The 23,853-nt window shown below is 54.9% G+C and overlaps 1 protein-coding gene across 2 annotated transcripts in view; it reads right to left on the reverse strand.

Annotated features, from left to right (window-relative positions):
* Positions 1-23,853, reverse strand: part of ITPK1 (inositol-tetrakisphosphate 1-kinase) — a 161,668-nt gene that overhangs the window by 46,405 nt on the left and 91,410 nt on the right. For both annotated transcript variants that reach the window (XM_061182826.1, XM_061182825.1), the window contains one exon: positions 20,970-21,095. Coding sequence is in view for 1 of the 2 variants with exons in the window: in XM_061182825.1 (XP_061038808.1) it covers positions 20,970-21,095 (126 nt within the window). In the remaining variant the exon portion in view is untranslated. The remainder of the gene's footprint in view (positions 1-20,969; positions 21,096-23,853) is intronic.

Genomic DNA, 23,853 nt, shown 5'->3' on the forward strand with positions numbered 1-23,853 from the left:
TGGAATCAAGTTAACATGCGGTTATACAGGATTAGGAGGGACCCTCATCCATTAACTGGTATCTTCAAGACGAGGAAAATTTGGACACAGAGACACACAGGGAGAAGGCTGTGTGAAGATGAAGACAGTGACCGAGCTCAGCTACAAGGCAAGGATGGCCAAGGACCACCGGCCACCAGCAGATTCCCCGTCAGTCTCCAGAAGGAACCAATCCTGCAGACACCTTGATTTTAGACTTCCAGCCTCCTTAACTGTGAGAGAATGAATGTCTGTTGTTTTAGGCCACTTAGTTTGTGGTACTTTGTTACGGGAGCCCCAGGGAATAAACACACAAGCTTAATTCACCCCTCCCCATCCATTCCACAAGATCTGTTTGTGAGGTCAGCAGAGGCCAGGAGGAAAAGCCATAATGCTTCTCTTCTAGTAAACCTTATCAGAAAAAAGAACGCTCCATTTGGGATTTTTTTTCCCCCTGGTGAACCTATTTTGGTTCCTAGTAATCATTTTTAAGAGCTCTCAACACAAAAGCCAGAGATTCATATCTACCTCTCTGAAATCTGTTCCCGCCTTGTGTTTCATACCAAAGTAGCTGGTTATGAGCTCATTGGTGTCTTTTTCTCTGGATGTTTAAGAGAAGTCTCCGTCCCTGAGGGGTGGCCAGTGCACGCATCTGAGGAGGCCTTCTTCCCGTCCTCACACCTGTGAACTCCACAGGGCCTACACGCTCTCGCCGCAGAAGGTCCTCTCCCAGCACGTGCATCTGCAGACCCAAATGCAGAACAGAAGCTGCCTTCGCGACTTCCTCCTCCTCCTGAGAGCCTGGCCCGCTGCCCTGCTCATACGGAACAAGCAGGCAGCTGACGCAGGAGGGCCCACGTCTGACACCCACAGGGGACGTGGGAACGAGGTGAGAGATGTCTGTAAGGAAGGTCTATCCAAGGATATACCTTGGATAAGTTCTCTCTCCTACAGTCTCACTTCGGGGTACCGAACCTCTCTGCTGTGGGCTCCCCAGAGGCAACTCTCCCCATCGGCACTGTTCCTTTACCGGAGCTTGTTCCTTTGAACCAGATCTACGCTGCCACGAGAGCATGTCATTCGTGAGACACCAAGATCGACATATACGACCGAAATCATGTTAATGTCCTCGTGTTAAAAGGTCATCCACTCAACAAACTTCACAGCATCCAAAGCGCTCAGGGCATCGTGCAGGGTGCAAACAACACTGGACGAATGACAGCCTTCTAGGTTTTCCCCTACCGCATCTGGCCAATGAATTCACGTTCTGGGCTGTGAATTGAACGCACTGCAATGCCCTCACCACCCCCTGCCAGGAAGCAGTGCAGTACAGAGGGGAGAGCAAGGGACCGAGAGTCAAGAAACCCAGTCTCCCGCTGTGATCGCCTTCCGCTGTCGCCCTGGGTGAGCCATTTGGTTTCTCTCGTCTCAGTTTCCTCTCGGTCTGTGAGTTGCGAGTATAAGTTGGAGAAACCTAGGAGTAGTGTTTAGGAGGCACACTTCAAGGCCACACACGGGGCTGTTCTAGAACAGGACGGGCAGCCACTGGTAGAGGCATTACAGGCAACGGCAGGGACACACACAAGCTCACTGCTTTCCTTCAAAAGGAAGGCGACATCAGAGACGTTGCTTCGACGGGCTGGCCCAATTCTCCCCCAACCACCGAGGTCCAGTAAACCGTGACCCGCCCTCAAACATCCCCACCGCAGTACCGAGAAGAATGTCCACATGGTTGCCAGATAACACAAAGCTGGTTCTGGTTCCACTTTTGTGCATTAGGGCAGCGGCCTTTATAGAGAGAACTCAGACTCATTAAGACGTGAATTGAAGCCAAAGAAGCTAGAAGAAACCAAAGGGGGGAAGATGTGACAAGCAGGCACCAACAAGCTTTTGACCCGGGATGAAAGCATCAGAATTAACAGAAGAATTATTCCTAAACATGATCTCTGTTGGGACAAGGACAGAGAGGGCAAAGAAAGAGTTTTTCCAATCACCCCATTATCCACAAGCGGATTTTCTTCCAAGCCTTTCAGTTTATCTATTGTATCGCAGGCTTCATGCATTTTTCACAGGTCTCTTAGAATTACCAAACAAATTGCTGGAAGGGTGAGCACCCTATTACTGTTTTATCACCACTCGGAGGAAGAAAGGCCCAAACCATCTCCACGGCAAATGGTAAACACATGTTCTGTTAGACAGCCTGCCTCGAAACACCTAGAAAGGGATCCTGGAAGTTAACAGGGAAGAGCCTGGCTTTAAGCAGCTAAAGCAAGGGAAACGCAGAGATATATAGTTCAGGGTCAGCAGGGCCAGGAAGAAGTCTAGAGAATACTGACAAAGGGGCACAGATGGGCCAGATGCCCCCCACCACCACCAAGGCCCATGGGGTGATGATGCCAAGAGGGGCACCGGGCCCTCTGCTGGGCTGGGGAGGAGTGGGCAGGGGTCAAGTTTTCCCCACTGAGAATCTGAGCCGAATGAGAGATGAACCGAGATGAACATGAGAGATACCATTTCCTCTGCAGTTCCATCTATGGCCAGGAAAGGTGCAGGAGTGGGATACAAGGATTTGCTCTCAGCTAATAGAAAATGCAGGTGGGAGTCCCAGGTTCAAATCCTGCCTGTGCCACCTTATGTCTGTGAAGAAGAAGCTGGAATTAATCTCTGACATTCCATTTCCTGTGTGTAAACGTATATTTTGAATAAAACCTATCTCAGGGAGCTGCCATGGATGACGAGGAGATGACAATGACAGATATGAAAAGAGTTGGTAGGGGGAGTTCCCTGGTGGTCTAATGGTTAGGACTCAGCTCTTTCACTGCCGTGGACCAGGTTCAATCCCTGGTTGGGGAACTGAGATCCTGAAAGCTGCACGGTGCAGCCAAAATAAATTTTAAAAAAAGAAAGAAAGGGCTTCCCTGGTGGCGCAGTGGTTGAGAATCTGCCTGCCAATGCAGGGGACACGGGTTCGCACCCTGGTCTGGGAAGATCCCACATGCCGCGGAGCAACTGGGCCCGTGAGCCACACCTACTGAGCCCGCGCGTCTGGAGCCTGTGCTCCGCAACAAGAGAGGCCGCGATAGTGAGAGGCCCGCGCACCGCGATGGAGAGTGGCCCCCGCTCGCCGCAACTAGAGAAAGCCCTCGCACGAAACGAAGACCCAACACAGCTATAAATAAATAAATAAATAAATAAAGTAGCTAAAAAAAAAAAAAAGAAAGAAAAGAGTTGGTAGATACAAAAACAAAAAGGATTCTCATGGTTCTGCAGCACATGGACTCAGGGCCCAACCCGACCTAAGATCTCTGAGCCCGTTGTACCCTGCTCTGCCTGGCAGACAGGGGGGCGGGCCACCTCTGCACTTGGGGTGAGCAACCAGAGCATGACACGATCCCCGGCCCAGGGCAGCCGAGGCTGCAGGGAGCAACCCTCTGCAGATGGCTTAGGTCCTGACAGAGCCCAGCTGCAGTTGGCCAGCCCGCTCCTCACAGGGAAGCAGGAAAGGCACCCAGTATCCACCCCCTGGATCCTCAGGAGGTAATAGGGCTCTGGCCCACTCCCCCAAAACACCGCAGGTCTCTTTCTAGGAAGTGGTAGCACAGGGAACTATATTCAATATTCTGTGATAGACCATAATGGAAAAGAATACTAAAGAATGTATATATATATGTGTAACTGAAACACTTTGCTGTACAGCAGAGATCAACACAACATTATAAATCAACTTACACTTCAATTAAAAAAAAAAGTGGTGACTCATTTTTCAGAGATGTGTACTAAAACAATTTACAGATTAGATATGATGTCTAGCATCTGCTTCACAATAACCGGGCACAGGGAGAGAAGTAGGTGAGGCACAGGTGAAAGCTGTGACTCGGCCACAAGCTGCTGACTCGTGAAGCTGGGTGATGTACGGGGGAGTGCATTGCAGCATCCTCTCAAGCATTTTTAAATTTTCCAAAACAAAAAGTTTGGGGGGAAATGGAGGGAGTGGGGGAAGTAACGAGGTCCTCCCTTTCTTCAACTCCCTGCACCCACAATTGTGCCAGAAATGAGTTCAAACAGCAACACTATCTTTCAGGAAGGAGCAGGAGGCCGCCACCCAGATGGGAAACATAATGAGAGATTACTCATGGTAAAGATGACAATAAATAATCATAATTGATAATTTAGAATAATAGCAGCTACCATTTACCCAGGACTGGCTACATGCACGCCACTGGGTAAAGCGGTTTGCAAGTACTATTTCTTCTAACATAAAAATCCTATGAGGTAAGAGCTAAAACTATAAATCTCTTAGAAGAACACACTGGTGTAAATCTTTGTGACCTTCGATTAGACAATGGTTTCTTAGGTATGATACCAAAAGTACAAGCAAGAAAAAATGATAAACAGGACATCATCAATAGCAGGAGCTTATGTGGGTCCAGGATGCCACCTGCCTTGGACCTGGAGTGAGGGAGTGCCCGGGCACGGCCTCACCTCATCACGCTCGGGATCCAGCAGCTGGAAGGCTGCCTGCTGGGCCGTGTGCCCCTGAGAACCCAGCTGGGCACAGCCTAGCCTCTAACCCCGATGGCAGGACTGGGAATTCAGGCTTGATGGACGGCTCTGGAAATCTACGCCTCTGGGGGAAGGCGAGCTAGGATGGAGGAAGGGCCACCACACAGAGTGCTGGGAGCCCCATCTCCTCTCTGGGCCTCAGCTTCCTCTTCTGCCAAGTGAAGGCCAATGCTGGGAAGAGGTTACACGCGTAGGAAGGAGCTGGAGGCCGCCAGACCCGCGTAAAATCCTGCTTTCCCCACTTGCTGTGTGGGGCCTCTGTAAGCCTCAGTCCTCATCTGTCCACAGCTCAGTAGGGCAGGTCTAGAATAGGAAACAGAGGACCGAAGCCTGGGGCCAGCGGTGGGAGGAGAATGGAGAGGCTGGGAGCTGCCTGGACCGCCCATGAACGAGCAGAGTCTCCTACTGGGTCTCTGGGTGGCCGGCTGTTTGAAAGATGGCTTCGTGGGTTCACATCCAGCAGGCGCTTATGCAAGCCCCACAGCGGGAGCGAGCCTGATGCCCTGTTCTTGGGGCGCTGTCAACCTCCAGCGAAGGCAGGGCAGGGAACAGCATGGCGAATGCTAACAAGGGGCACGCGCAGGGCTGCGTGAGCTAAGCACCGGCCCCCCGCCAAGCATTCTGCGCATTAACCTGCAGCCTGGAGGGAGAATTTCACAAAAATCCTGCTGGCCGGGTCCAGTGGCGGGGGGCGGGGACCAGGTTGGAAGCCATTCATGGAATAGGGGATTGACAGCACCCGGTTTGTTGGAGAAAGTCCATCTCTTGGTTTGGTAACTGGCCTCCCTCCCTCCAGTGGCCCTGTTCCCCACCCCGGGAAGAGACTGTCACGGGGCAGGACGGGGGCTCTGCACTGGGAGTGGGAAGCGAGCCCACCGCCCAAGGCTGAGGAAGGAGCGGAGAAGGGCAGGGCGGAGCCAGGCAGGGCCGGGCTGGGCCGGGCTCAGGGGAGCGGCGCTGCTCTACTGCTTCTTCGGGTGCTCGGTACGCGGTGTATCTGTGTGTAGCAAAAATTCATCAAGCTATTCACAACATGCACACTTTTCTCTGTGTATATTATACTTCAATTAAAAAAAAAAAAAAAAAAAAAAAGGTGGGCAGGGAGAGAAAGCAAGCACTGGCCTAAACAGCAAGTCCCTGCTCTGCAGTGTGGCCTGCCTTGCGCTTACCCGGTCTGGGACTCCAGCCTCCCATGTGGAGTGGATCAAAAGTGGAAAACGGGGCCCAATTCCACCATGACCACCTCCACGGCCCTGGGAGCCATCACCACCGATCACGGCGGCAATCACTTGGGAATTACAACCACCTTTTGTGCTAAATACTCCCAATGGGACTTCAGAATCCTGATTATCACTTGGTTCTAGAAGTAGAGAAGCATCGGCACTCAAGACGAACCCCACACGCCACGCACAGAAGAAACTCTCCAAGAAGATTCCCAGGAGCCCACGAATCAGGGTCTGTGTTTCAGTTAACACTCAGCCACCAAACGCGTGCTGAGGAAGAACTCAAATGACTTCCTTGTAGCTGTTAAAAATTACTCGCGGGGGCTTTTACAGGAAAGGGGGTGGCCCTGGGCTTATTCAGCATAATCTCTCTCCTTCTGGCTCTTCCTGAGAGCATGACCGGCACCCAAACCGTCCAGCTGATGGCACAAAGGCTGGCCTTTTAACGAGCTCCTTCCACACCAAGTGGTAGGTGAAAGCCAGGAAGCTTCTAGTTCCTCAAGTCTTGACACCATGATGGAGGTCCTGGCAAGATGCTAGGATGTGTTACTATTATTGATAATTACAACAGTGATAATGATAGCAGCTAACTTTTCCTAAACGCTCACCAAGTGCAGGACAATGTCCTACGCCTTGCAGCAACTGACATTTTATTCCTCACAACAACCCTATATAGTAAGTCCTATTAGCAGCCCCATTTTGATAGACAGAGAAACTCAGGCTCAGAGAACCTGAGTACCTTGCCCAGGCTCCCCCAGCTAGGAGGTAGCCCAGATGGGACCTGAACCCACACCATTTGGCTCCAGAGCCCTCTAGTTTCTAGTCAGTGAAACAGGCGTGGCAAACCTGGGTAAAAGAAAAGCATCTCAATTCTAGCTATAGCCAGGATCACTCAGGTTCATTGTTTTAAAAAAAAATTTTTTTTTTAAATTTTCCATTATTTATTTATTTACATAAAACAAAAAAGACTAGGTACTTTTACGTGGGCACACAGTTACCATGTGGTGATGTTGAACCTTTCCTTAAGCACCAAGTCATGGAGGTTTAGTGGAATGAAAACTATACTGGGAATCAGAAGCCTTAGAATCTTAGACTCTTGGTGTCACTAAATAATTTTGTGACGTGAAAAAAATCTACATTTTCTCAGATCTAAAAACCTAAAAACCTTCTTTTAAAACTTACGTTAAAAGGAAAAAAAGTAAGCCTTTCTCATGTTCTGCCAGGCCAAGTCTTTAGCCTAGAGGCCTTTAGCCTGGTGGTTCAGCCCATGAGGCCGGGCACACTGCGTCTGATGGCAGCACAAGGAAAAGCAAAAAAAAGGAAAGGCTGCAGGCCCACTTGCTCCTCCCATCACCCCAGGGTCTGCATCCTGCTTCACTCTTCACTCAAAGGCCCCCAGGGACCACCACACTGGGCCAGAGTCTGCATCTGTCCCCAACCCTGGATCAAGACAAACTAACACAACTGAAGACAGACACTTCTTAGGAGAGCAAACAAATGGCACGGCCGGACGCCGGAGTCCACAGCGGCCTCTGGGAGGAGGATCCGCATGGCACCAAGGGAAGGACGCATGCCTGACGCACAGAAGGGCCGCTGTGGACACTGCTGGGTGAAGGAATGGGCCCTGTGGAGGGAGGATTAACACTGCAGCCGTGTCGCCAGCAATCCCACCTTCAGAGGCACAGTATTTGCTTCTGCAGAGAGCGAGACCGGTCGCTGGGAGGGCAGCCGCCGGTGAGGATGAGGTCATGAGCCGGGCTGAGCAGAATTTTCCGGGAGGACAACTAACAAATCCTCTGGGCAGACCACCGAAGCCTGTAATCAACTGAGGCCAGGACCCAATGTCTCTGAGTCAAAGCCTTCCTGGCACCACTCAGAATACCTACCTGTTCATTAGCGCTTACAGAAAACCACACACCATGGACAGTCCTGAGGAATCCACACTAGGCCCCAGTGCCTTGATGTAACAGTGTGCCAGGCAGCCACAGCCCTAGCTAAACCCTGGCACCCATGGCTGTTCAAGAATCATAGGCTGAGGGTCTAAAGAGGCAGCCGGATCTGGCATAGGGCTGCGCCTGGAGATTCCTGCAGCTAAACCTTGAGAGTAGGCTCCCAGGAGCCAAGAAAAGGTTGTGGCGCCATCCAGTACATACTAGGGGCAGGACCGCTGAGTCCAGCCACACAGGGAGCCATCTGCAGCCTACTGAGCTGTTCAGTGTGCAACCTGTGTAACTGTCCCTGACAGCCAGCCAGCCAAGGCTTTTGCCTTCCAATCACTGGCAGACCACCCCTTTCAGGGCAGCTGCAGCACCGGGGCAGTCCCGACCCCAGCATCAGGACCCTGAGGCACTGTGAAAGTGAAGGCAAAGGCAGAGTCTACAAATCTGGGTTCAAGTCCTGGAATCCCCGTTAACTTTATGTGTGCTTCTGAAGGTCACAAGTTATTTGTATCTCAGTTTTCTCGTCTATAAACAAGAGAGTCAGAATAATGTATTTTTAACATCCTTTCTGACTTTTAAGTTCTAGGATTCTTTGATTCTGTGACATGATAAACAAAGAAAGAAAGCTCTTTGGGCCTGATGGAGCCAGACTGCTACATGGGAGCCCAGGGCCTGCTGCCCTCGAGCAGGTGCACAGCCCTGTGAGTGCACAGGACAACCTTGGCAGGGCGGCAGGACACAGCAGAGGGAAGAAGGCCAGCAGGACGGGCGCACGAGTGACAGATAACGGCTCCACGTCGGCGACAGACACCCACTCCTTAGCTCAACCAAGCCCATACACACCCTGAGACTGTCCTCTGCAGTCACCAGATGACTCTCCAGCCCTCACAGACTCAGCCTGGCGTGTAGACGGCATGTCCTCACCTGCTACCGCTTCTCTAACTCTCCTCAAATGGCTCCCGGCGAGAGCTGGGCTTCCCCACCCAGCAGACGCCTTGGTCTTAATCAACCCTCGTTTGTATTCCAGAGAGATCTCAGGTGTCTGTGCGCCCAGCCTGAGGCCTCCCAGACAGCATGAGACCAGGGAGGGTGAGAGCCCCTGACGGACGTGTGTGTGTTTGGGAGGGAGGGGGTCACCTCTTCAGCCTCAGAGCGGCCACATCCCACCCACCCTCACTGGGGGCTCGTAAGTGGACAGAGATGCGGGGGTGACTGGTGATAACAGAGTAGGGCAGGGCTGCCATATGGGGGTGCGGGTGGGAGAGCAGGGAAGAGGAGGGGAGAGAGGGTTCCTGGAAGCCAATGACGTTGAGCCACAAAGGGTCACAGGCATGGGACACGTGAAAAGACATTCCAAAAGCAGAGGCATGGGGTGAGGGGCCCGCATGGCTAGGTGGACGTAGGTGAAGACAGGCGGGAGAGGCAGCTGGAGACAGACCAGCCAAGGGGCTTGGACTTGATCCTAAAGCAATAGGGTCCTGAGGCGGGGAGTGACGAGCCAGCTCTGAGATTGGCAGTGACCCATCTAGCAGTGTGCAAGGCTAAGGGGCCGAGCTCGGAAGGGACGAGGCCTGGGCAGCGTGTCAGGCGCGGTGCTGGCCTTGGGGGCACGTGCGCCGGGCTTTGCCGTTCAGGAAGGACTGAGATGCTGCCTGACCTTTGGCACAATACTGTCTCTGATCTGGCAGAGCTGCTGAAAGGAAAATGACGACGCAATTCGCCCCTCAGCCTATTTTGCTCTTCAGACCCGCTATTTAAACCCACGAGCTCAGGCGCGGGTGGTCAGGCCCTTCCAGCACCGGGAGTACAGAGGAGAAAGGTAGGGTGTGCACGAGCACCAGACAGGAGCAAGGTGGCCCAGACACTGCCCCTCCCAGGGCCCTGAGTGCCCCACGGAAAAAAACAACAGGATGAGGAGGGGACTGCTAAGGTCCCAGCACTCTCCGATTCTCTGCAACTTGGCCAAATTCAACTGATTAGAAACACCTCCCAAAGTGGTGGGACATGGGCCAGCACTTGCTTGGAGGGAGTGTTATTGGCCCAACTTCTATGGAGAGAAATTGGGCAACAACCAAAATTAAGGCTACATAAATTCAGCATTTCTGTTTCTAGGTATTTATCCCACATAATTCCATACATGTGCACACAAAGATATATGTACAAAGATATTTAATCGCTGCAGCATGTTTCCAAAACATGATCAGAAATGTCCTAAGTGTCTATCAGTAGAGAAATGGTTAAGAAAAGGATTTAAAGGCCATTTAATGGAATACTATGCAGCCATTAAAAAGAATAAGGCAGCCTGAAGGAAGGACTGATATGAAATCATTTCCAAGAAAGATCACACAGAATAATGGCTTTGTGTGAGGACGGGAAGACCGTCTTTGCTCATGTACACGGAACTCCCCTAAAAAGGCTCCAGGCTGTTGCAACCATGGCTGCCCCCAAGACGGGGATGGGCTGGCTGGGCAGCAGGGGTGGGAAAAGACTCCTTGAATTTGCTGCATGTGCACGTGTTACCTACGTCAGATAGCAGAGAGCCAGACAGAGGGGACACAGGCCAGGCCATGCCTACGGAATCCACCAGAACCACAGTGCATGAATAGGCTGGTAAAACTCACTGTCCCGGGGGCAGAAGGTGGGAGAAACACTGGAGCGTTTGGGAAGCTTCCTGGGAGCAGAACGCCAGCAATAACCCCCCACTGTCCCTGCTGGTGAACAAAAGTCACAGAACCAGGGGTTCAGAAAAGACAAGAAGAGGTTGGAGCACCCAGGCGCCAGGCTCTAGAATGAACTGGATGTGATCTGTGCCACGGACGGAGCAGAGGGAAACCCCTTCCAGATGAGGGGTGGGGGGAAGCAGAGCACCTGTGGAGGCGGGGCTGGGCCCGAGCATCCTGGGTGTGTGACCTGCACACCCGCCCCAGTGTGCCCGCCAGTGGCATCCAGGTCACAGGTACCCCCATCCCATCCCCAGGCCGGATGCCACCCACGACTGTCCATCCGCCTGAGTCATCTTCCCAGACGGTCTGCGGTGACACGCGCCTCGCTCAGCCATCTGGGAGAGAAAACCGGGGTCCCCGTGGGGACGACACACTGTTGTTGACAGAGCTCACAGCAAGTCCATGAAGAAAAGCAATCCCATCAAAGTGTAACCCCGAACGCTGAGGAAGAGGGGGCGGGGAGGAAACGGAACACTTTACCATCTGAGACAACAAACACCTTCTCCCCTGCTTCCAGGCCCCCGACTAGAACAATAGCTCCCTTTCTGTCCCCAGACCTCAGTACCAAACTTATGTGTTCTCCACCTCCCGTCAGCGGGAGGCTGGCAAGGTGCCCGGCCAGGCTGCGCACCTGACAAATGTCACATGCCCTGTCACAGTGCCAGGGCACTACTCAGGTCCTCAGGCAAACAGAGAGAGACCTCGGCCACACACCGCCTCCGGGACTGGGGAGGGATCTGCAGGGCTGGGTGCCAGCCAGGAGAAGGCATCTCCTCACGGCTGACACTAAACCAAGACAGGCTGGCCTTGCCACTCAGGGGTCACTGTCGGGACCGGAGGGGGTCCCAGTGGTTATCTGACCAGGTGTCACAGCTGCCAGCTGAGCGAAGTGAGAACCGGACAGGGTCTGCCTGGTCCCAGGAGCTCGGCTCCACCCCAGCTCAGCAGCAGCCCCCTCACTCCTTAAGCACCTGTCTTAACCCTGCGCACCTTCTCCACACACCTGTTCAGGTGAGCCCGTGGAGCAGCCCCTGCCTTCAGGCCACTTCCCAGGATCCCGGCCACAGGCCGGCTCTGCCCGCCCACGCGGGGCCACAGCCCTCCAGCCAGAGTCAGACTTTCAGTTCCCAGAGCAAGCGCAGGTCTCGCCGAGGCCTGCAGGCTCCCTCTCCTGCTCTGCTGGGTGAGCAAGGTTACAGCCAGGACTTGGGGCACCCCAGCGCTGTTGGCGGGGAGAGAGGAATCGTCTGGAACCAGAGCAGAGTTCGCAGTGTGCCGCTGAACTCTGGGCCCCGGGGCCACTTGGGCCAGGGGAGGCCTGGGCCCCTCACCCCTGCACGAAGCCACCCCCCCTTCCCAGCCTCTGGCTGCAGGAGAACAGAGAACAGAGACAGCTACTGCTGCCGGCCGTGACCCTGGCAATGACCCCTAGTGCTGCGACAACTGTCTCACTTCCTGCTGCACACCTCAGCCCTCTTCTAAGTGGCAGCCATTGCACCCTCGGTCTGCATATTCTCCCGCCGCTGCTGCGCTCAGCTGCACCAGCCTATTCCAGGTCCGCAGGCCTCTGTGCCCGTCTTGCCAAGGGGCCTGGCAGACGTAGCCCCCTCGGCCTGCTCCACTCCCTCCCCCTGCTCACTAGGCCTTTTAGGCCTCGGCTCCAGTGTCACCTCCTCAGAGAGGTGATAACACCCTCCCTGTTATCACAGGTCTTGATTTTTCTTCTTCCTAGAACTTACCATAAATGGAGACTATGTTGCTTTTCCTCCATTTACTTGTGTTTTGTTAGCATCAACCCTGCCTCCCCTATAGCAACACACACACACACTCACACACTCACTCTCACACACACCCACCCACTCACACACACACTCACACCCTCTCACACACCCACTCACTCACACTCACACACACACACTCCGTGGGGACAGGGGCTGCGTCCACCTGATCTGTCCTATTTTTTGTATCTGCGATGTCTTTTAGGATTCCTGGCACACAGCAAGTGCTCAATTAAGACTTGTGGAATGAATGACACAGTGGTTATTTGATGAATGATCTCATGGATCAATGGAGAGACTGAGAGATACCGGCCAGGTCAGGGGCTGGAAGCCAGGGAGTGTGTGAGGCCTGAGGCAGGGGGCACGGACCCCAGCCAGCGTGGGAGGGGCTCACAGAAGGTCCTCGTGGCTCACTCTGTCCGTCTCCAGAGGATGGAGGTCAGCGGAGGCCCAGCCCGTGGCCCACCAGAGCAGCTTTACTCTTGGCTGGTGAGAGACTTTGTGATTTATTACACAAAGTCGAAAGAAACCACATGGGCCTTTATCGTGGGCACAAAGACCACATGGGTGGCACAGAAGCAAGTCAGGAAGTCATGGCCCCAAAGAGGCCAAGAGGAGAATGAAAGACACGTTCCTGCCGTAGATGTTCCTGAAATAAAGAACCCACAGGACTACAGACCTCTTGGCGGGAGTTCCCAATCTCCAAAACCCAGATACTGGTACTCGAGGAGCCCAACACGTCCACAGGGCCGAACTAAGGAACCCTGAAATGATGTGTATACACAAGTTTTCCCTATGACTTTGGGAAAATGTATTATTAGCAAACGTTAGTATTTCTAAAACCCAGCAGACATCCAAGCCTGAGCCGTGAAATGGTGGCTGTCCACGCGCACAGAGACCACGGCCAGCGCGCCGGGGGAGCGCAGGCTTCCGCGTGGCCGGCCCTCCCACCGCCCCACCTAGTGCTGTACAAAGTCCATCTCTGCTCTGGGCAGGTAACAGGCAGGGCCATAAAGTTGTGCGTCTTCCTGGGGGGCTGGCCTCCCCCTCCACAGGGAAAGGCCCTGCAGACACTCAATGGCCCTAAATGGCCCCAAGCTCCCTGGGGCAGAATGAGAGATTCACAGCCACTGCCCGCTGGCCTGGCCTGGGCACACAATGGGCAGATTGTGCGGCCACTTCCGCCATGGGAGGAGGGGCCTCGTGACCCAGGGCAGCAGTCATGGGGAGGCTGACCTCACGGCCTCCCCGGGACACGATCTGTCCTGGGGCCAGGGCCACCAGGTCTGCCCAGCTCTGCCTCCCCTGGCCTGTGCCGGCCAACATTTTATCATCGTGTGGCACCCACGATGTCAGAGCAATGCTAGACAGTGACCGGGAACCACTGGCTCTCAACCCTCCAGGGGTCCGTCCGCTGCCGGCCAAAGCCCCTCTGAAGCATATCTGAAAAGAGCACAAGCCGCCTTCTTACTGATTGGCTGTAGGCAAGTGATTTAAACTTCCCTGGGCCTCAGTTTTGTCACCTAAAAAAATGGGGAAGTAATTCCATTTTTTCCATGGATTGATGTAAGTACCAAATGAGATACAAGATGTGGAGTGCCCAAGGCAGAGAGGGCCACTTGGGATGTGCTCAGGAAACGGTGGCCTCTCCCGTGGCTCCATGGTGACGGCCTGAATCACTCCCTGGTGCTCAGGGCTCTGACCCCCGTCCAGAAGGCCCACATGCCACCAGGCACTGCCCCCAAAACAGACAGAAACGCACTTAACTTTTGATACGTTTAGACGTCATCTTCTTAATCAGATTAGAAAGCCTCCAACAACAAAAACTGTTGTTTCTTCTACTTCCCCTCGGTGCCTACAGCACACAGTACAGAGCCCCGTGCTGGCAGCTGCTCAGTAAACATCTGAGGTCGACAGGGTTTGAGTCAACACAGCTGTGAAATCATTTCGGAGCCAGAGGGGTCTCGGAGTAAAACGGAGCTGTGGTCTTGGAGGTGATCACCGCTGTTCACGGCAATGGCCTTTTGGATTGGGTACCACTGCTCTCAATGCCACCGTCTTCTGCTGGCATCCTGGCATGTTCCTGGCATGGCAGGCGGGGAAACCGAGGCCCAGGTGGGTGAGCTGGTGAGGGGTGGAGCCAGGCACAGTATCCAAAGTCCCCCTGAAGGCCACCCGGCCCTGCCTCTAAGGACAGTCCGTATTTCCATCCCCCTGTCACTGTCTCACTGACTTCTCTAAGCACTCTCAAGTTGGCCGCAACCGACAGTCACAGATAAGGCTGCTAGACTATCGTCATGGTAACAAGCCGACACAGCTGAGTGGTCACTAAGTGCTCCAGCTGGGCAGAGTGTTTTACACGTGTTCTCACACGCCAGGCGCTAACAGTAAGAGTGGTGAACGCTTACACGCACTTGGGGCCGAGGGCATCATGCATGTTAACTTGTTGAAGCGTCTTTTTTATTTTTTAGAAGAAAAGGGCCCTGTGTATTGTTGTTCACCACGTTCGGCTCCCCGGCCTGCAGGCGGCTCCTACGTCCCTGATCCCTGCCTGGAGGACCCGCGTGGCCACTGAAATGTTAGGAGTCCCCAGCTTGTGTCACTTTGGGGCAGAAACTAAGAGCCAGGACGAGCTTCACTGAGGTCTCTTCCCTCGGCCACCACGACCCGTCGGCAGCTGCCCGTCATCCGGGTCCCAGACGTGCAGCAGAGCTCAGCCAGCCCTCGGAGGGTGTGCGGTACAGGGTAGAAGAAGGCCTGTGCCGGGTCCCAGGAGCCGCTCGTTACTGCAGCGCGGCCGAGCCAATCCCCACAGAATGGAGAGGGAGGGGTCTTGAAAGTCACCCCCTCCGATGTCCTCCAGCATCTCAGGAGGACACTGGAGCCTGCAAGCTACACTGCCAGGGAGCGGCGGGCCACATGCAGGCCCGCTTCCTGCCCCGGGGCCGGGCCCCGGCAGATTCTCAACTCTCGCCTCGAGGATCATCAGTGCTCTGAGGTCTGGACACGTGTTAACATACTCAGTTCCCCCACAGTCCTGGGAGGTGTGGACGACGGCTGTCCACTTTTTATAGACGAGGGAACTGAGCACATGCCAAAGGCCAGCCGGCAAGCAGTGGGGAGGCCAGCTCTGAATCCAGGCAAGGGCTCCAGTTATCAGCGCTCCTAACCACCCTGCTGTGGGCGCCCAACAGTCTGGAGGAGGAAAAAGGCAAATCTGAGGGCTCTAGACATTTGCACACAGAGTATAAGGAGGGCTCCAAGGAAGATATACAAGTGTTCAATAGACACGCAGAAAGATGCTTGACATCATTAGCTGCCAGGGAAATTTTAAACCAATTCAAAACTACAAGATACCATTGCACGCCCACTAGGATGGCTAAAATCAAAGTCAGATAAGTGTTGGCAAGGATGTAGAGAGACTGGAACCTTTATATGCGGTGGGGATCTAAAATGGCACAGCCACCAGGGAAAATAGTCTGGCGGTTCCTCAACCGACCACCTGCCCCAGCAATTCCACTCCTGGGTGTATACTCCGGAGAAATGAAAACACACGTACGCATAAAAACATGCGCATGAATGCTTCCGACAGTGTTCTTCATAACAGGCAAAAGATGGAAACCACCAACTGTCCACCAGCTGATGACTGGACAGACACAATGTGGTCTAGCCATACACTGGAATATTATTCAGCCATGAAAAGGAAAGCAGCACAGATTCACGGTACAACATGGATGAACCTTAAAAACATTATGCTATGGGAAAGAAACCAGTCACAAAAGATGGTATTGTCTTTTTTTTTTGGCCTCTACACGTGGCCTGTGGGATCTTAAGTTTCCCAACCAAGGATTGAACCCGCACCCTCGGCAGTGCAAGCGTGGAGTCCTAACCACTAGACCACCAGGGAATTCCGAAAGACGGTGTATTATATGATTCCACGCATATTAAAGTCCAGAACAGGGAAATCTATAGAGACAGAAAATGGTGGTTGTCTACGGCTGGGGTGGGCAGGGGGTGACAGTTAAAGGGTACAGCATTTCTTTCTGAGGTGATGAAAATGTTCTAAAACTGACTGTGGTGATGGTTGTACACATCTGTGGATACATTAAAAACCACTGGATGGTACACTTTGAAAGAGTGAATTGTATGGTATGTGCATCATATCTCAATAAACTTGTTTCTTAAAAGGATAAGGGGTAGGGGGTAGGGAGCTGGGCTACTGAAATGCTACTTCCTTTCAGGTAATGATGACGAAGAACCAACGTGCAAAGTGTGCGTTCTCTGCCGACATCCCCGCGGCGAGGGAAGACCACCCTCCCAGATCCACTTCATACAACCAAACAGCTGACGGGACCCGAGAGGTGAGGGGGGAGGGGCATCGTCCTGTACGGGCCCAGGGGGGCCGGGCCAGACCCCTCAGAGGCTGGCCTGTCACGGCTGAGCAAGGAACGCTCAGGACCACAGGGGCCCTGGAGTGAGGAGGGGGCACTGCTGAGCCTCCAATGGCATGAGTCCCTCTCCATCTCAGAAAACTGCCAGGTTCCAATGACCACGGTGTCCCCACTGCTCGGAGTTCATCCTGCATTGGCAATTCCCCCTCCTAAGCAGGGCCTCTCGTTCCAGTTAAATCTGATCTTATCGCTCCCACCCCGAGCCTTCAGGACAAAGTCCAAGCCCCACAGCCTGGTGTTAAAAGCACTCTCTCCACTCTTATGGTCCTCCAGGTCCCCACATCCGAAGGGAGGTCCACGTGCACCCAAAAGGCGGCGCTGTCTGCCTCGTGAGCCCGCCCCGCCCCCTCCCAGCTACCCACTGGAGCCACTTTCTCCCTCCCCTGACCCGCCTGGGCGCCCTGCACCAGCCCCGCACCCACGACGCTCTTCCACTTCACAGACACGTAGGCATGTCTCCTACGTACCAGGCACTGTGTGCGGCAAAGGGGATACCCGGGGAGCTTGAAGCAGACGTGATCCCTGCCCCTGCGGAGCTAACCCCCAAATGGAGAGACTGGCAGAAGCAACCAGTAGAGAATGACAAACTTCCAAATGGAGGGAAGGAAAGGTGCAAAGTTTTAAGGGCCCGGGACAGGGAATGTATCCTAGGTCAGGTAATCAGAGAGACATCCCTGAGGAAGGGACACCTGAGCTGAGAGCTGGGGGTGGGGACAAATTCCAATTAAGGGAACGTCCTGTGCAAAGGCACTGAGGTGGAAAAGAGCTCGGAGCTTGAGCAGCTGCTGCAGGAGGGCCAGCAAGGCAAGGGAGGGGCGGGTGGGACAAGATGAGGCTGGGGAGGCTGGGAGGGAGGCCGCGGCCAGACTGCAGGCCTCACGGGCCATGCTACAGTCTTCACTATCATCGCAATGAAAAGGTGTGAAAGAGTTTTTAGTCAAGACGAGCGGGAATCAGGTCTGCGTGTCTCCTAGTTCATCACTCCGGGGTCCGCGAGTGCAGTTCCTGTTTCGCAAGGCCTCCCCTCCGGGCTGGGAGCTCCTGTGGATGGTGCTCAGCAAGCAGTGTGCCGCCGCAGAGGAAGCTGTCCCTGTGGCCACACAGGGGGTCCAGGGGCCATCTGGGGGACACTTAACATCCTTCCAGCTAATGAAGATGGGGAGAAGAGGTGACAGTTTAGACTCATACCTCCTCCTTCCGAGCTCATTCAGGGAAACCCCAGGAAGATCCACCTAGACGGCACCACCTGACTCATGGAATACAGTCACCATAACGCTTCTAGCAATTCTGGGGCAGCAGCAGGAGGGCCACCCCTCTCACCCCCCCGGGCCACACCTGACAGCTGGCCCTGGATGCCACAGTGAGAAGGCTCTCGTCGCTCCCCTGAAGAAGCAGCTCTAGAGGCCAGGAGACCCTCCCACCACCCCAGCGCCGCTCGCCCCCATGGACTCGGCCCCCAGGGGACCTCTGTCCAGGTCTGTTTCCTGATAACTGAATCTCGGGCAGAGCCTCGGCGGCACCAGGCTGTCGGCTCCACAAGAACCTTGGCGCAGAAAAACAACTGAATCATCCTGATGATTCTCCAAGCCAAGCCCTCTTGAGGACAATATTTCTTTTGGGGGGGGGGGAGGGAGGTGGCAGCTTGGGAGTTGATTTCTATGGCAACCAGCTTTAGTGATCTGCATAAGCTCCAGACACACAACCCCCAACCTGTCCACAAGGGCAGCCAGAAAAAAAGCATAACCTCTCAGCTCTGAGAATTCCTGTCCATCCCTGGGTCCTGGAGGTTTAACGGAAGCATCCCATGGGCGGAATGCTCTAGGGCTGTCAGAAACATCTCAGAAACTCATCTATCTTGACCCACACAGCCCCAAGCCACTTCCCCAGGGACCCGAATATCGCCTTTGGTGAAGGCCCTTCGAGCTGAGCCCCTTCTGGGGCAAACCACCTTTCTCCGTTTTCTTACAACAAAATGCAGAAAGGCCAGCTTTGCAAACCCAAGCCCGGGGCCCTGCTTCCCGGTCTCTGAAATCTGAACGTCCCTCTGCCTCTCCCGACCCTGGGCCCCTCCCCGTACCTAAGCCCGTGCCTCCCTGTTCATGTCCCGAGAATAAATATTAAAACAGGAATCTGAAAACAACGGCACGGTCAAGGTCAAGTGTCAGTCTATGGCCTCGCTCTGAACTTGAATCTCGTATCTCGCGCAGGGTGGGAAGACCAGGTCAGCGCCGACAGCCCAGGGCCCCGTGGTGGGAGGATGGCCTGCGTGCTGCTGAGCAGGCCTCACCTGGCACCTCTCAGTCCCTCTCTCCACTGGCCCCTGCCCTTCTCCTCTCTTCTCGGGGCCTGTGCAAAGTGCAGCCTGTCACCCTTCTCCCCAAAGGATTGTGCTCTTCGCAAAAGAGGAAACGTCCCGGCCTTAGCAGATATCCGCTTCATGCTTAAGCACAGACGGCAGTGAAAATTTATCCCGGAGATACTGAGGCTGGAAGGTTATCCTGAGGTCACCTCAGGCATCTGAGGGCCGGCTGCTGTGTGTGCCCTGGGTGGGACAGACTCCTGGGACCCAGCCGAGACCTCCCTGGGAAACGCAGCCGGTGGCTGAAACCCTTGAAGCTGCACGTCCCCACGTCCTGCCTGACATGCTCTCCAACCTCCTCTGCACAAGAACAGGAACACAGGGGACCAAGTTCCCCTTTAGTGCTCAGCCACCACCTGCGCTGCGCCGTGGGCTGTGGGTGTGCTTGCGGGGAGCAGGGGATGGGAGGCCCCCCAGGGTTGGTTGTTCCCTAACTCCCCGTCCTTTATCTAAGAAAGTAATGACACAGGCAGTAGTGGTGGAAGCAGCTGTAAGAACTCAGCAAACTTTAGACACTTCTACATACTCCAAGACATCTACTTCTCATAGCAACCTGCCCACCCTAAGAAGTAGGACCTAGCAGCAACCCCATTTTACAGAAGAGGAAACTAAGGCTCGAGGGGGTCATGTGATCACACTGGTATCGACCACCAACTAAGCACTCGCTGGGGCCTGAGCACCGGGTGAAGCACTTCATACGCATCGTGTTGTTTACTCCTCCCAACACGGTACGAGGCTTTCCTGGTACTAACACCATTTTACAAATAAGAAAACTGAGGCTTGGCGAGCTCACAGAGGAGCCCAAACGCCTTTCCCCACGGCCCCCCAGCCCCATGGAAGCGGAAGAGACTTCAGGTTGCTGGCCAGGCAAAAGGCTCTGCAGGGCACCACGTGTGGACAGCACATCTCCCCAGTTGCATGGGGGAGTGGGAGGGGACACCAGCAGGGCCACAAACGGGCCACCAGGGCTCATGGAGCCACTTGCTCATGGGAAGCGGGAATCTGGCAGAGTCGGTCAAGGAGGGGGCGAGAGCCACAGGGAAGTGAGGGAGGCTGAGGTCACCGACCCTGGACACATGGGGGAAAGAAAATGCTGTCAGCAGGAGGGCTACTATGTGGCGATGAGAGTCCCCTTTGTCCTGATAAAGAAAGACAGGACGTCAACCCTCCAGTTATCACACACTGCAAAGTGCTGGCTCGAGCATCCCTCCCACAGGGAGGCCCTCTCTCTCGGCTGCATTTTCACTGATAACATGACCTTGTTTTTCATGACCCCTGAGCCGCTTTCCTGAGGAATGAATCACACTCTTGTCCACAACACAGAAAACACAGGGCAAGTCAGCGGCGGCAATGGCAGCACCCCCTCAGGTGGCGGGCGGGTTACCGTGGGGTCAGGACCCAGGCTACTGGGGAAACGGGGAAGGGAGAAGGGAAAAGCCAAGAAGACTTGGTCCCAGCTCAGAGATGGGCACACAGGGTCAAAGCCATGAGCTCGGAGAGGGGTTCTCCACCAAGGCAGGACTCAGGGGCCAAGGGCAGCCGCTCCAGTTCAAAGGCCCTCGGGGGTCCCTTTCTCCAGGGGTGGCAAGAGGGTTCCGCCCCTGTGCCAACTCAACACCTGTGGCTGCGGCTGTGTGTCGCTGAGGACGCAAAGGCACATGTGGACTCTGCAGTGCTCAGATCGGTAAATCAGGTCTCTAAGCGTAGAGGGCAGAGGGGGTTCCAACCGTGCCCTGGTTCAATCCCGTCTCGCCTCCGACGAGACGGAGGCCCCGGCAGGGAAGTGCCCGACCACAAGCCCATGTCTTCTTGCCAGTGGCAGAGCCGTGTGTACACAGTACACGGCAAGACAGCTCCACGGCTTTAGAAATGCACAGAACCACTCCCGGCCTTCCGCCTCACCCCTCTACGCACCTGGAACCTGTGCACCAGCTCCAGGGACTGGCTGTCATTCTGGTCGGCTTCGAGGATGACATCGGTCAGTTTGTGGATGATGACGTCCAGGGGGCCCTGCTCCTCGACTGGCCGGCTAAGGTTCAGCTGCAAGCGGGAGACACAGAGAAGAACAACTTCAGCTCCTGGGCCCGCTGCCCCGTCTACCCCATCCCCTCTGCATGTCCCCGCGGCACGGCGAGGGGGCAGGAGGGGGCTGGCACTCATGGGACAGGACGGGACGAATGGGATGAACTCGCTGAGGGCCTGGAGCCCTTCCGGGGCAGGCCCTGTGTTTACACTTCTGTCCCCGAGCCCCAAGCAGCCCGGGACACAGAAAATACACACGTGGAATCAGGGTGACGAAGTATCTGTGGGTCAGGGGAGAGTCACTGTGAAAGCATGTACTGGCCACACTGCAGCTGCCCTACCACCCAGGTTTTTCAGGTGGGCACACCAGGGTTCAGGGAGGTCAAGTCCAACAACTGAAGTCACACGGCCAGACCTGAACTGAGATCCAAGCGGACGCTCTCTCCACGAAACTACACACAGTCTCGGCAAAGCTGTGATCTGCGCGAATCTAAGAGCTGCTGCTTTGAGAGACCAGAAGCTGGCACTTCACACACTGAGATCAGGGCCTATGATGACAAAGTGAGGGGGCACTGGGCTGCCCGGGGTCCCTGAGGCACGGCTCGCCCTGCTCCACTGGGGGACGTGTTTATTTTTTCAAGAGCATGGGGTTGGGAAGATCGGGCCCCGGGGGAGCCAGAGCTGCTGGCTGACAGACAGTCGGCATCACCTGACCCCCAAGACAGGAGCACCTGCCAACAGCCAGGGCCGCCTGACACCGAGCTTCCTGACTGGCCAGATGTCTGCCGCCCGGCACGCGGCCGCCACCAGCTGCACGGCCCGCTCCCTTGGAGGTGACGGCGCCAGCCCGGCACCTGGCTGACCCCCCGGGTGGCCTCAGCAGAGGCCGGAGACAGCCACCAGCCCCATCCCTGCCCTCAGCCCCACCCCCAGGGGGACCTCCCTCCAGGATCCCTGGCTGTTTGTTTCAAAGTCATTCATAAAGAAATCATGGTGACAGCTCTGGGCAGACACTGTGCTAAAAACGTATGTCCGTTCGTTTCTTTTCACTTTCAAACCACACAGTGAGAAGCAATCCCACAAACACAGACTTCTGAGACCTGCCTAGGACCTCACGGTGAGAAGGCAGAGCCAGAGCTGAAGCCGGGCCTGTCATTCAGCGCCTGTCCCGTCATTCAGCGCCTGTCCCACGCCCCATGCCTGCTCTGTGCCATGGGAGGCTGTCCTCTACAGCCACGACCACTCGGCTGCCTTGTCCTCTGGCTGCTGGCCGAGTCCGGCCATTTGGAGGCACCAGCAGAAGATGGGAGAGGAGGAGGGGAGAGGAGGAGGGGAGAGGAGTCTGGGTGTTTGCTTCCACCAGCCCCATTGCGCAGGCCAGCCCCTCTTCCAAGACCACCACTGTCTCTAAGCTCTTCCTTCCCCTAGTCCCCTGAGGCCTGGGGTGGTGACAGCCCGCCATTCTCGGGGTGGCTCACCACCTCCCGCTGGCTCCTTTGACCCTGCCCACACTTTGCCATCCTCCCTTATTTAAACTCTTTTTCCGTTAAGGCTTCGGAATGTGCCAGCTCTTTTCTGCTGATATCCTTAACTCCTCTTTTTTATTGTCTGCCAGGAAGATGTTAAGGGATTTTACCTATTTGGAAAAAAAAAAAAAAAAAAAAAATCCCATGGACTTCACAAAAAGAAAATACTGAAGAACACTGATCCTTCCCCGTGGTGACTAGCCTGTGTACAAAACAGCAAAAATCAGACCAGCTGAGAAGTTGGTCATCTTCTGGGACTCCTGGACGGGGAAGGGAAACGGCATTTGTCCTCACAGCACAGCCAGGAGCTGGGGGTGATGGTCCCCCTTCACAGACCAGGACACCTAGAGCCCAGGAGGAAAAATGACCGGGCAAGGCCTCGCGGGTGGGAGATGGCCCGGCTGGGGCCTGGACAAACAGTGACACCAATGGGCTCAGCCCGCAGCCAAGCTGCTAGGTGTCCTGGGGCCTGTGCAAAAGCCTAGCAGCATCCCTGGGCCTCAGTTTCCCCTTGGATAAAAAACAGGAAACTCCAAGGACCTTTCCGCTTCTGTCCGCGGATTCATTATTACATTCCCATCCAACTCCACTTCCCAGAATAAAACAGAATTGGAAGGAAGGCAGAGCAGCCAGTGGGAAGTGGGAACACGGGCAAAGAACACCTCATTCTCAGAGGTGCCACAGACACAAGCCCATTTGTGTTGTAACCGCGGCTCCACTGTGACAGGCACCAAAACAAGAGGCCAATATTTTCAGACCAAGACAGCCAAGGATGGAAGAGAACTGGGTCACATGGTGATGCTGGGCAGGGCGCCCCGGGCCTCAGAAACCCCATCCCAGAGAGAACATTTCCCATGCAGCAAGAGGGGACAGAGTCAGCCCCTGAGAGGAACCTGGGGTCCCAGTGCGCTTGGGGAAGGAGGTGGGCAGGAAATGCCCTCAGCTCAGGCTCGCCTGGCATCACCCAAGGCCTGTAGACCTGACAACCGTGGGTTGTTTGGAAAATAAGCTCCCCGCGTTCCTGGCCGCCCCACTGAAGGTAAACAGTTGAGTTTTGGAAGCCGGCCACCTTCCTTTGTGTATTTTCCAAGCATTTTTGTGCCAGTGAAACCCTTTCACGAGAACAGCAATCAGGACACACGTCAGGCCTGGATGGTCTCCGCTCAGCATCGCTGCAGCATCCTTGCTGGGGCCCAAGCAGAGCTGTCAGTGGCTCTAAAAGGCCCTCCAGCACCGCCTTTCCTCAAGGG

This window comes from Eubalaena glacialis, chromosome 2, assembly GCF_028564815.1.
Source record: "Eubalaena glacialis isolate mEubGla1 chromosome 2, mEubGla1.1.hap2.+ XY, whole genome shotgun sequence".
Classification (NCBI taxonomy): Eukaryota; Metazoa; Chordata; class Mammalia; order Artiodactyla; family Balaenidae; genus Eubalaena; species Eubalaena glacialis.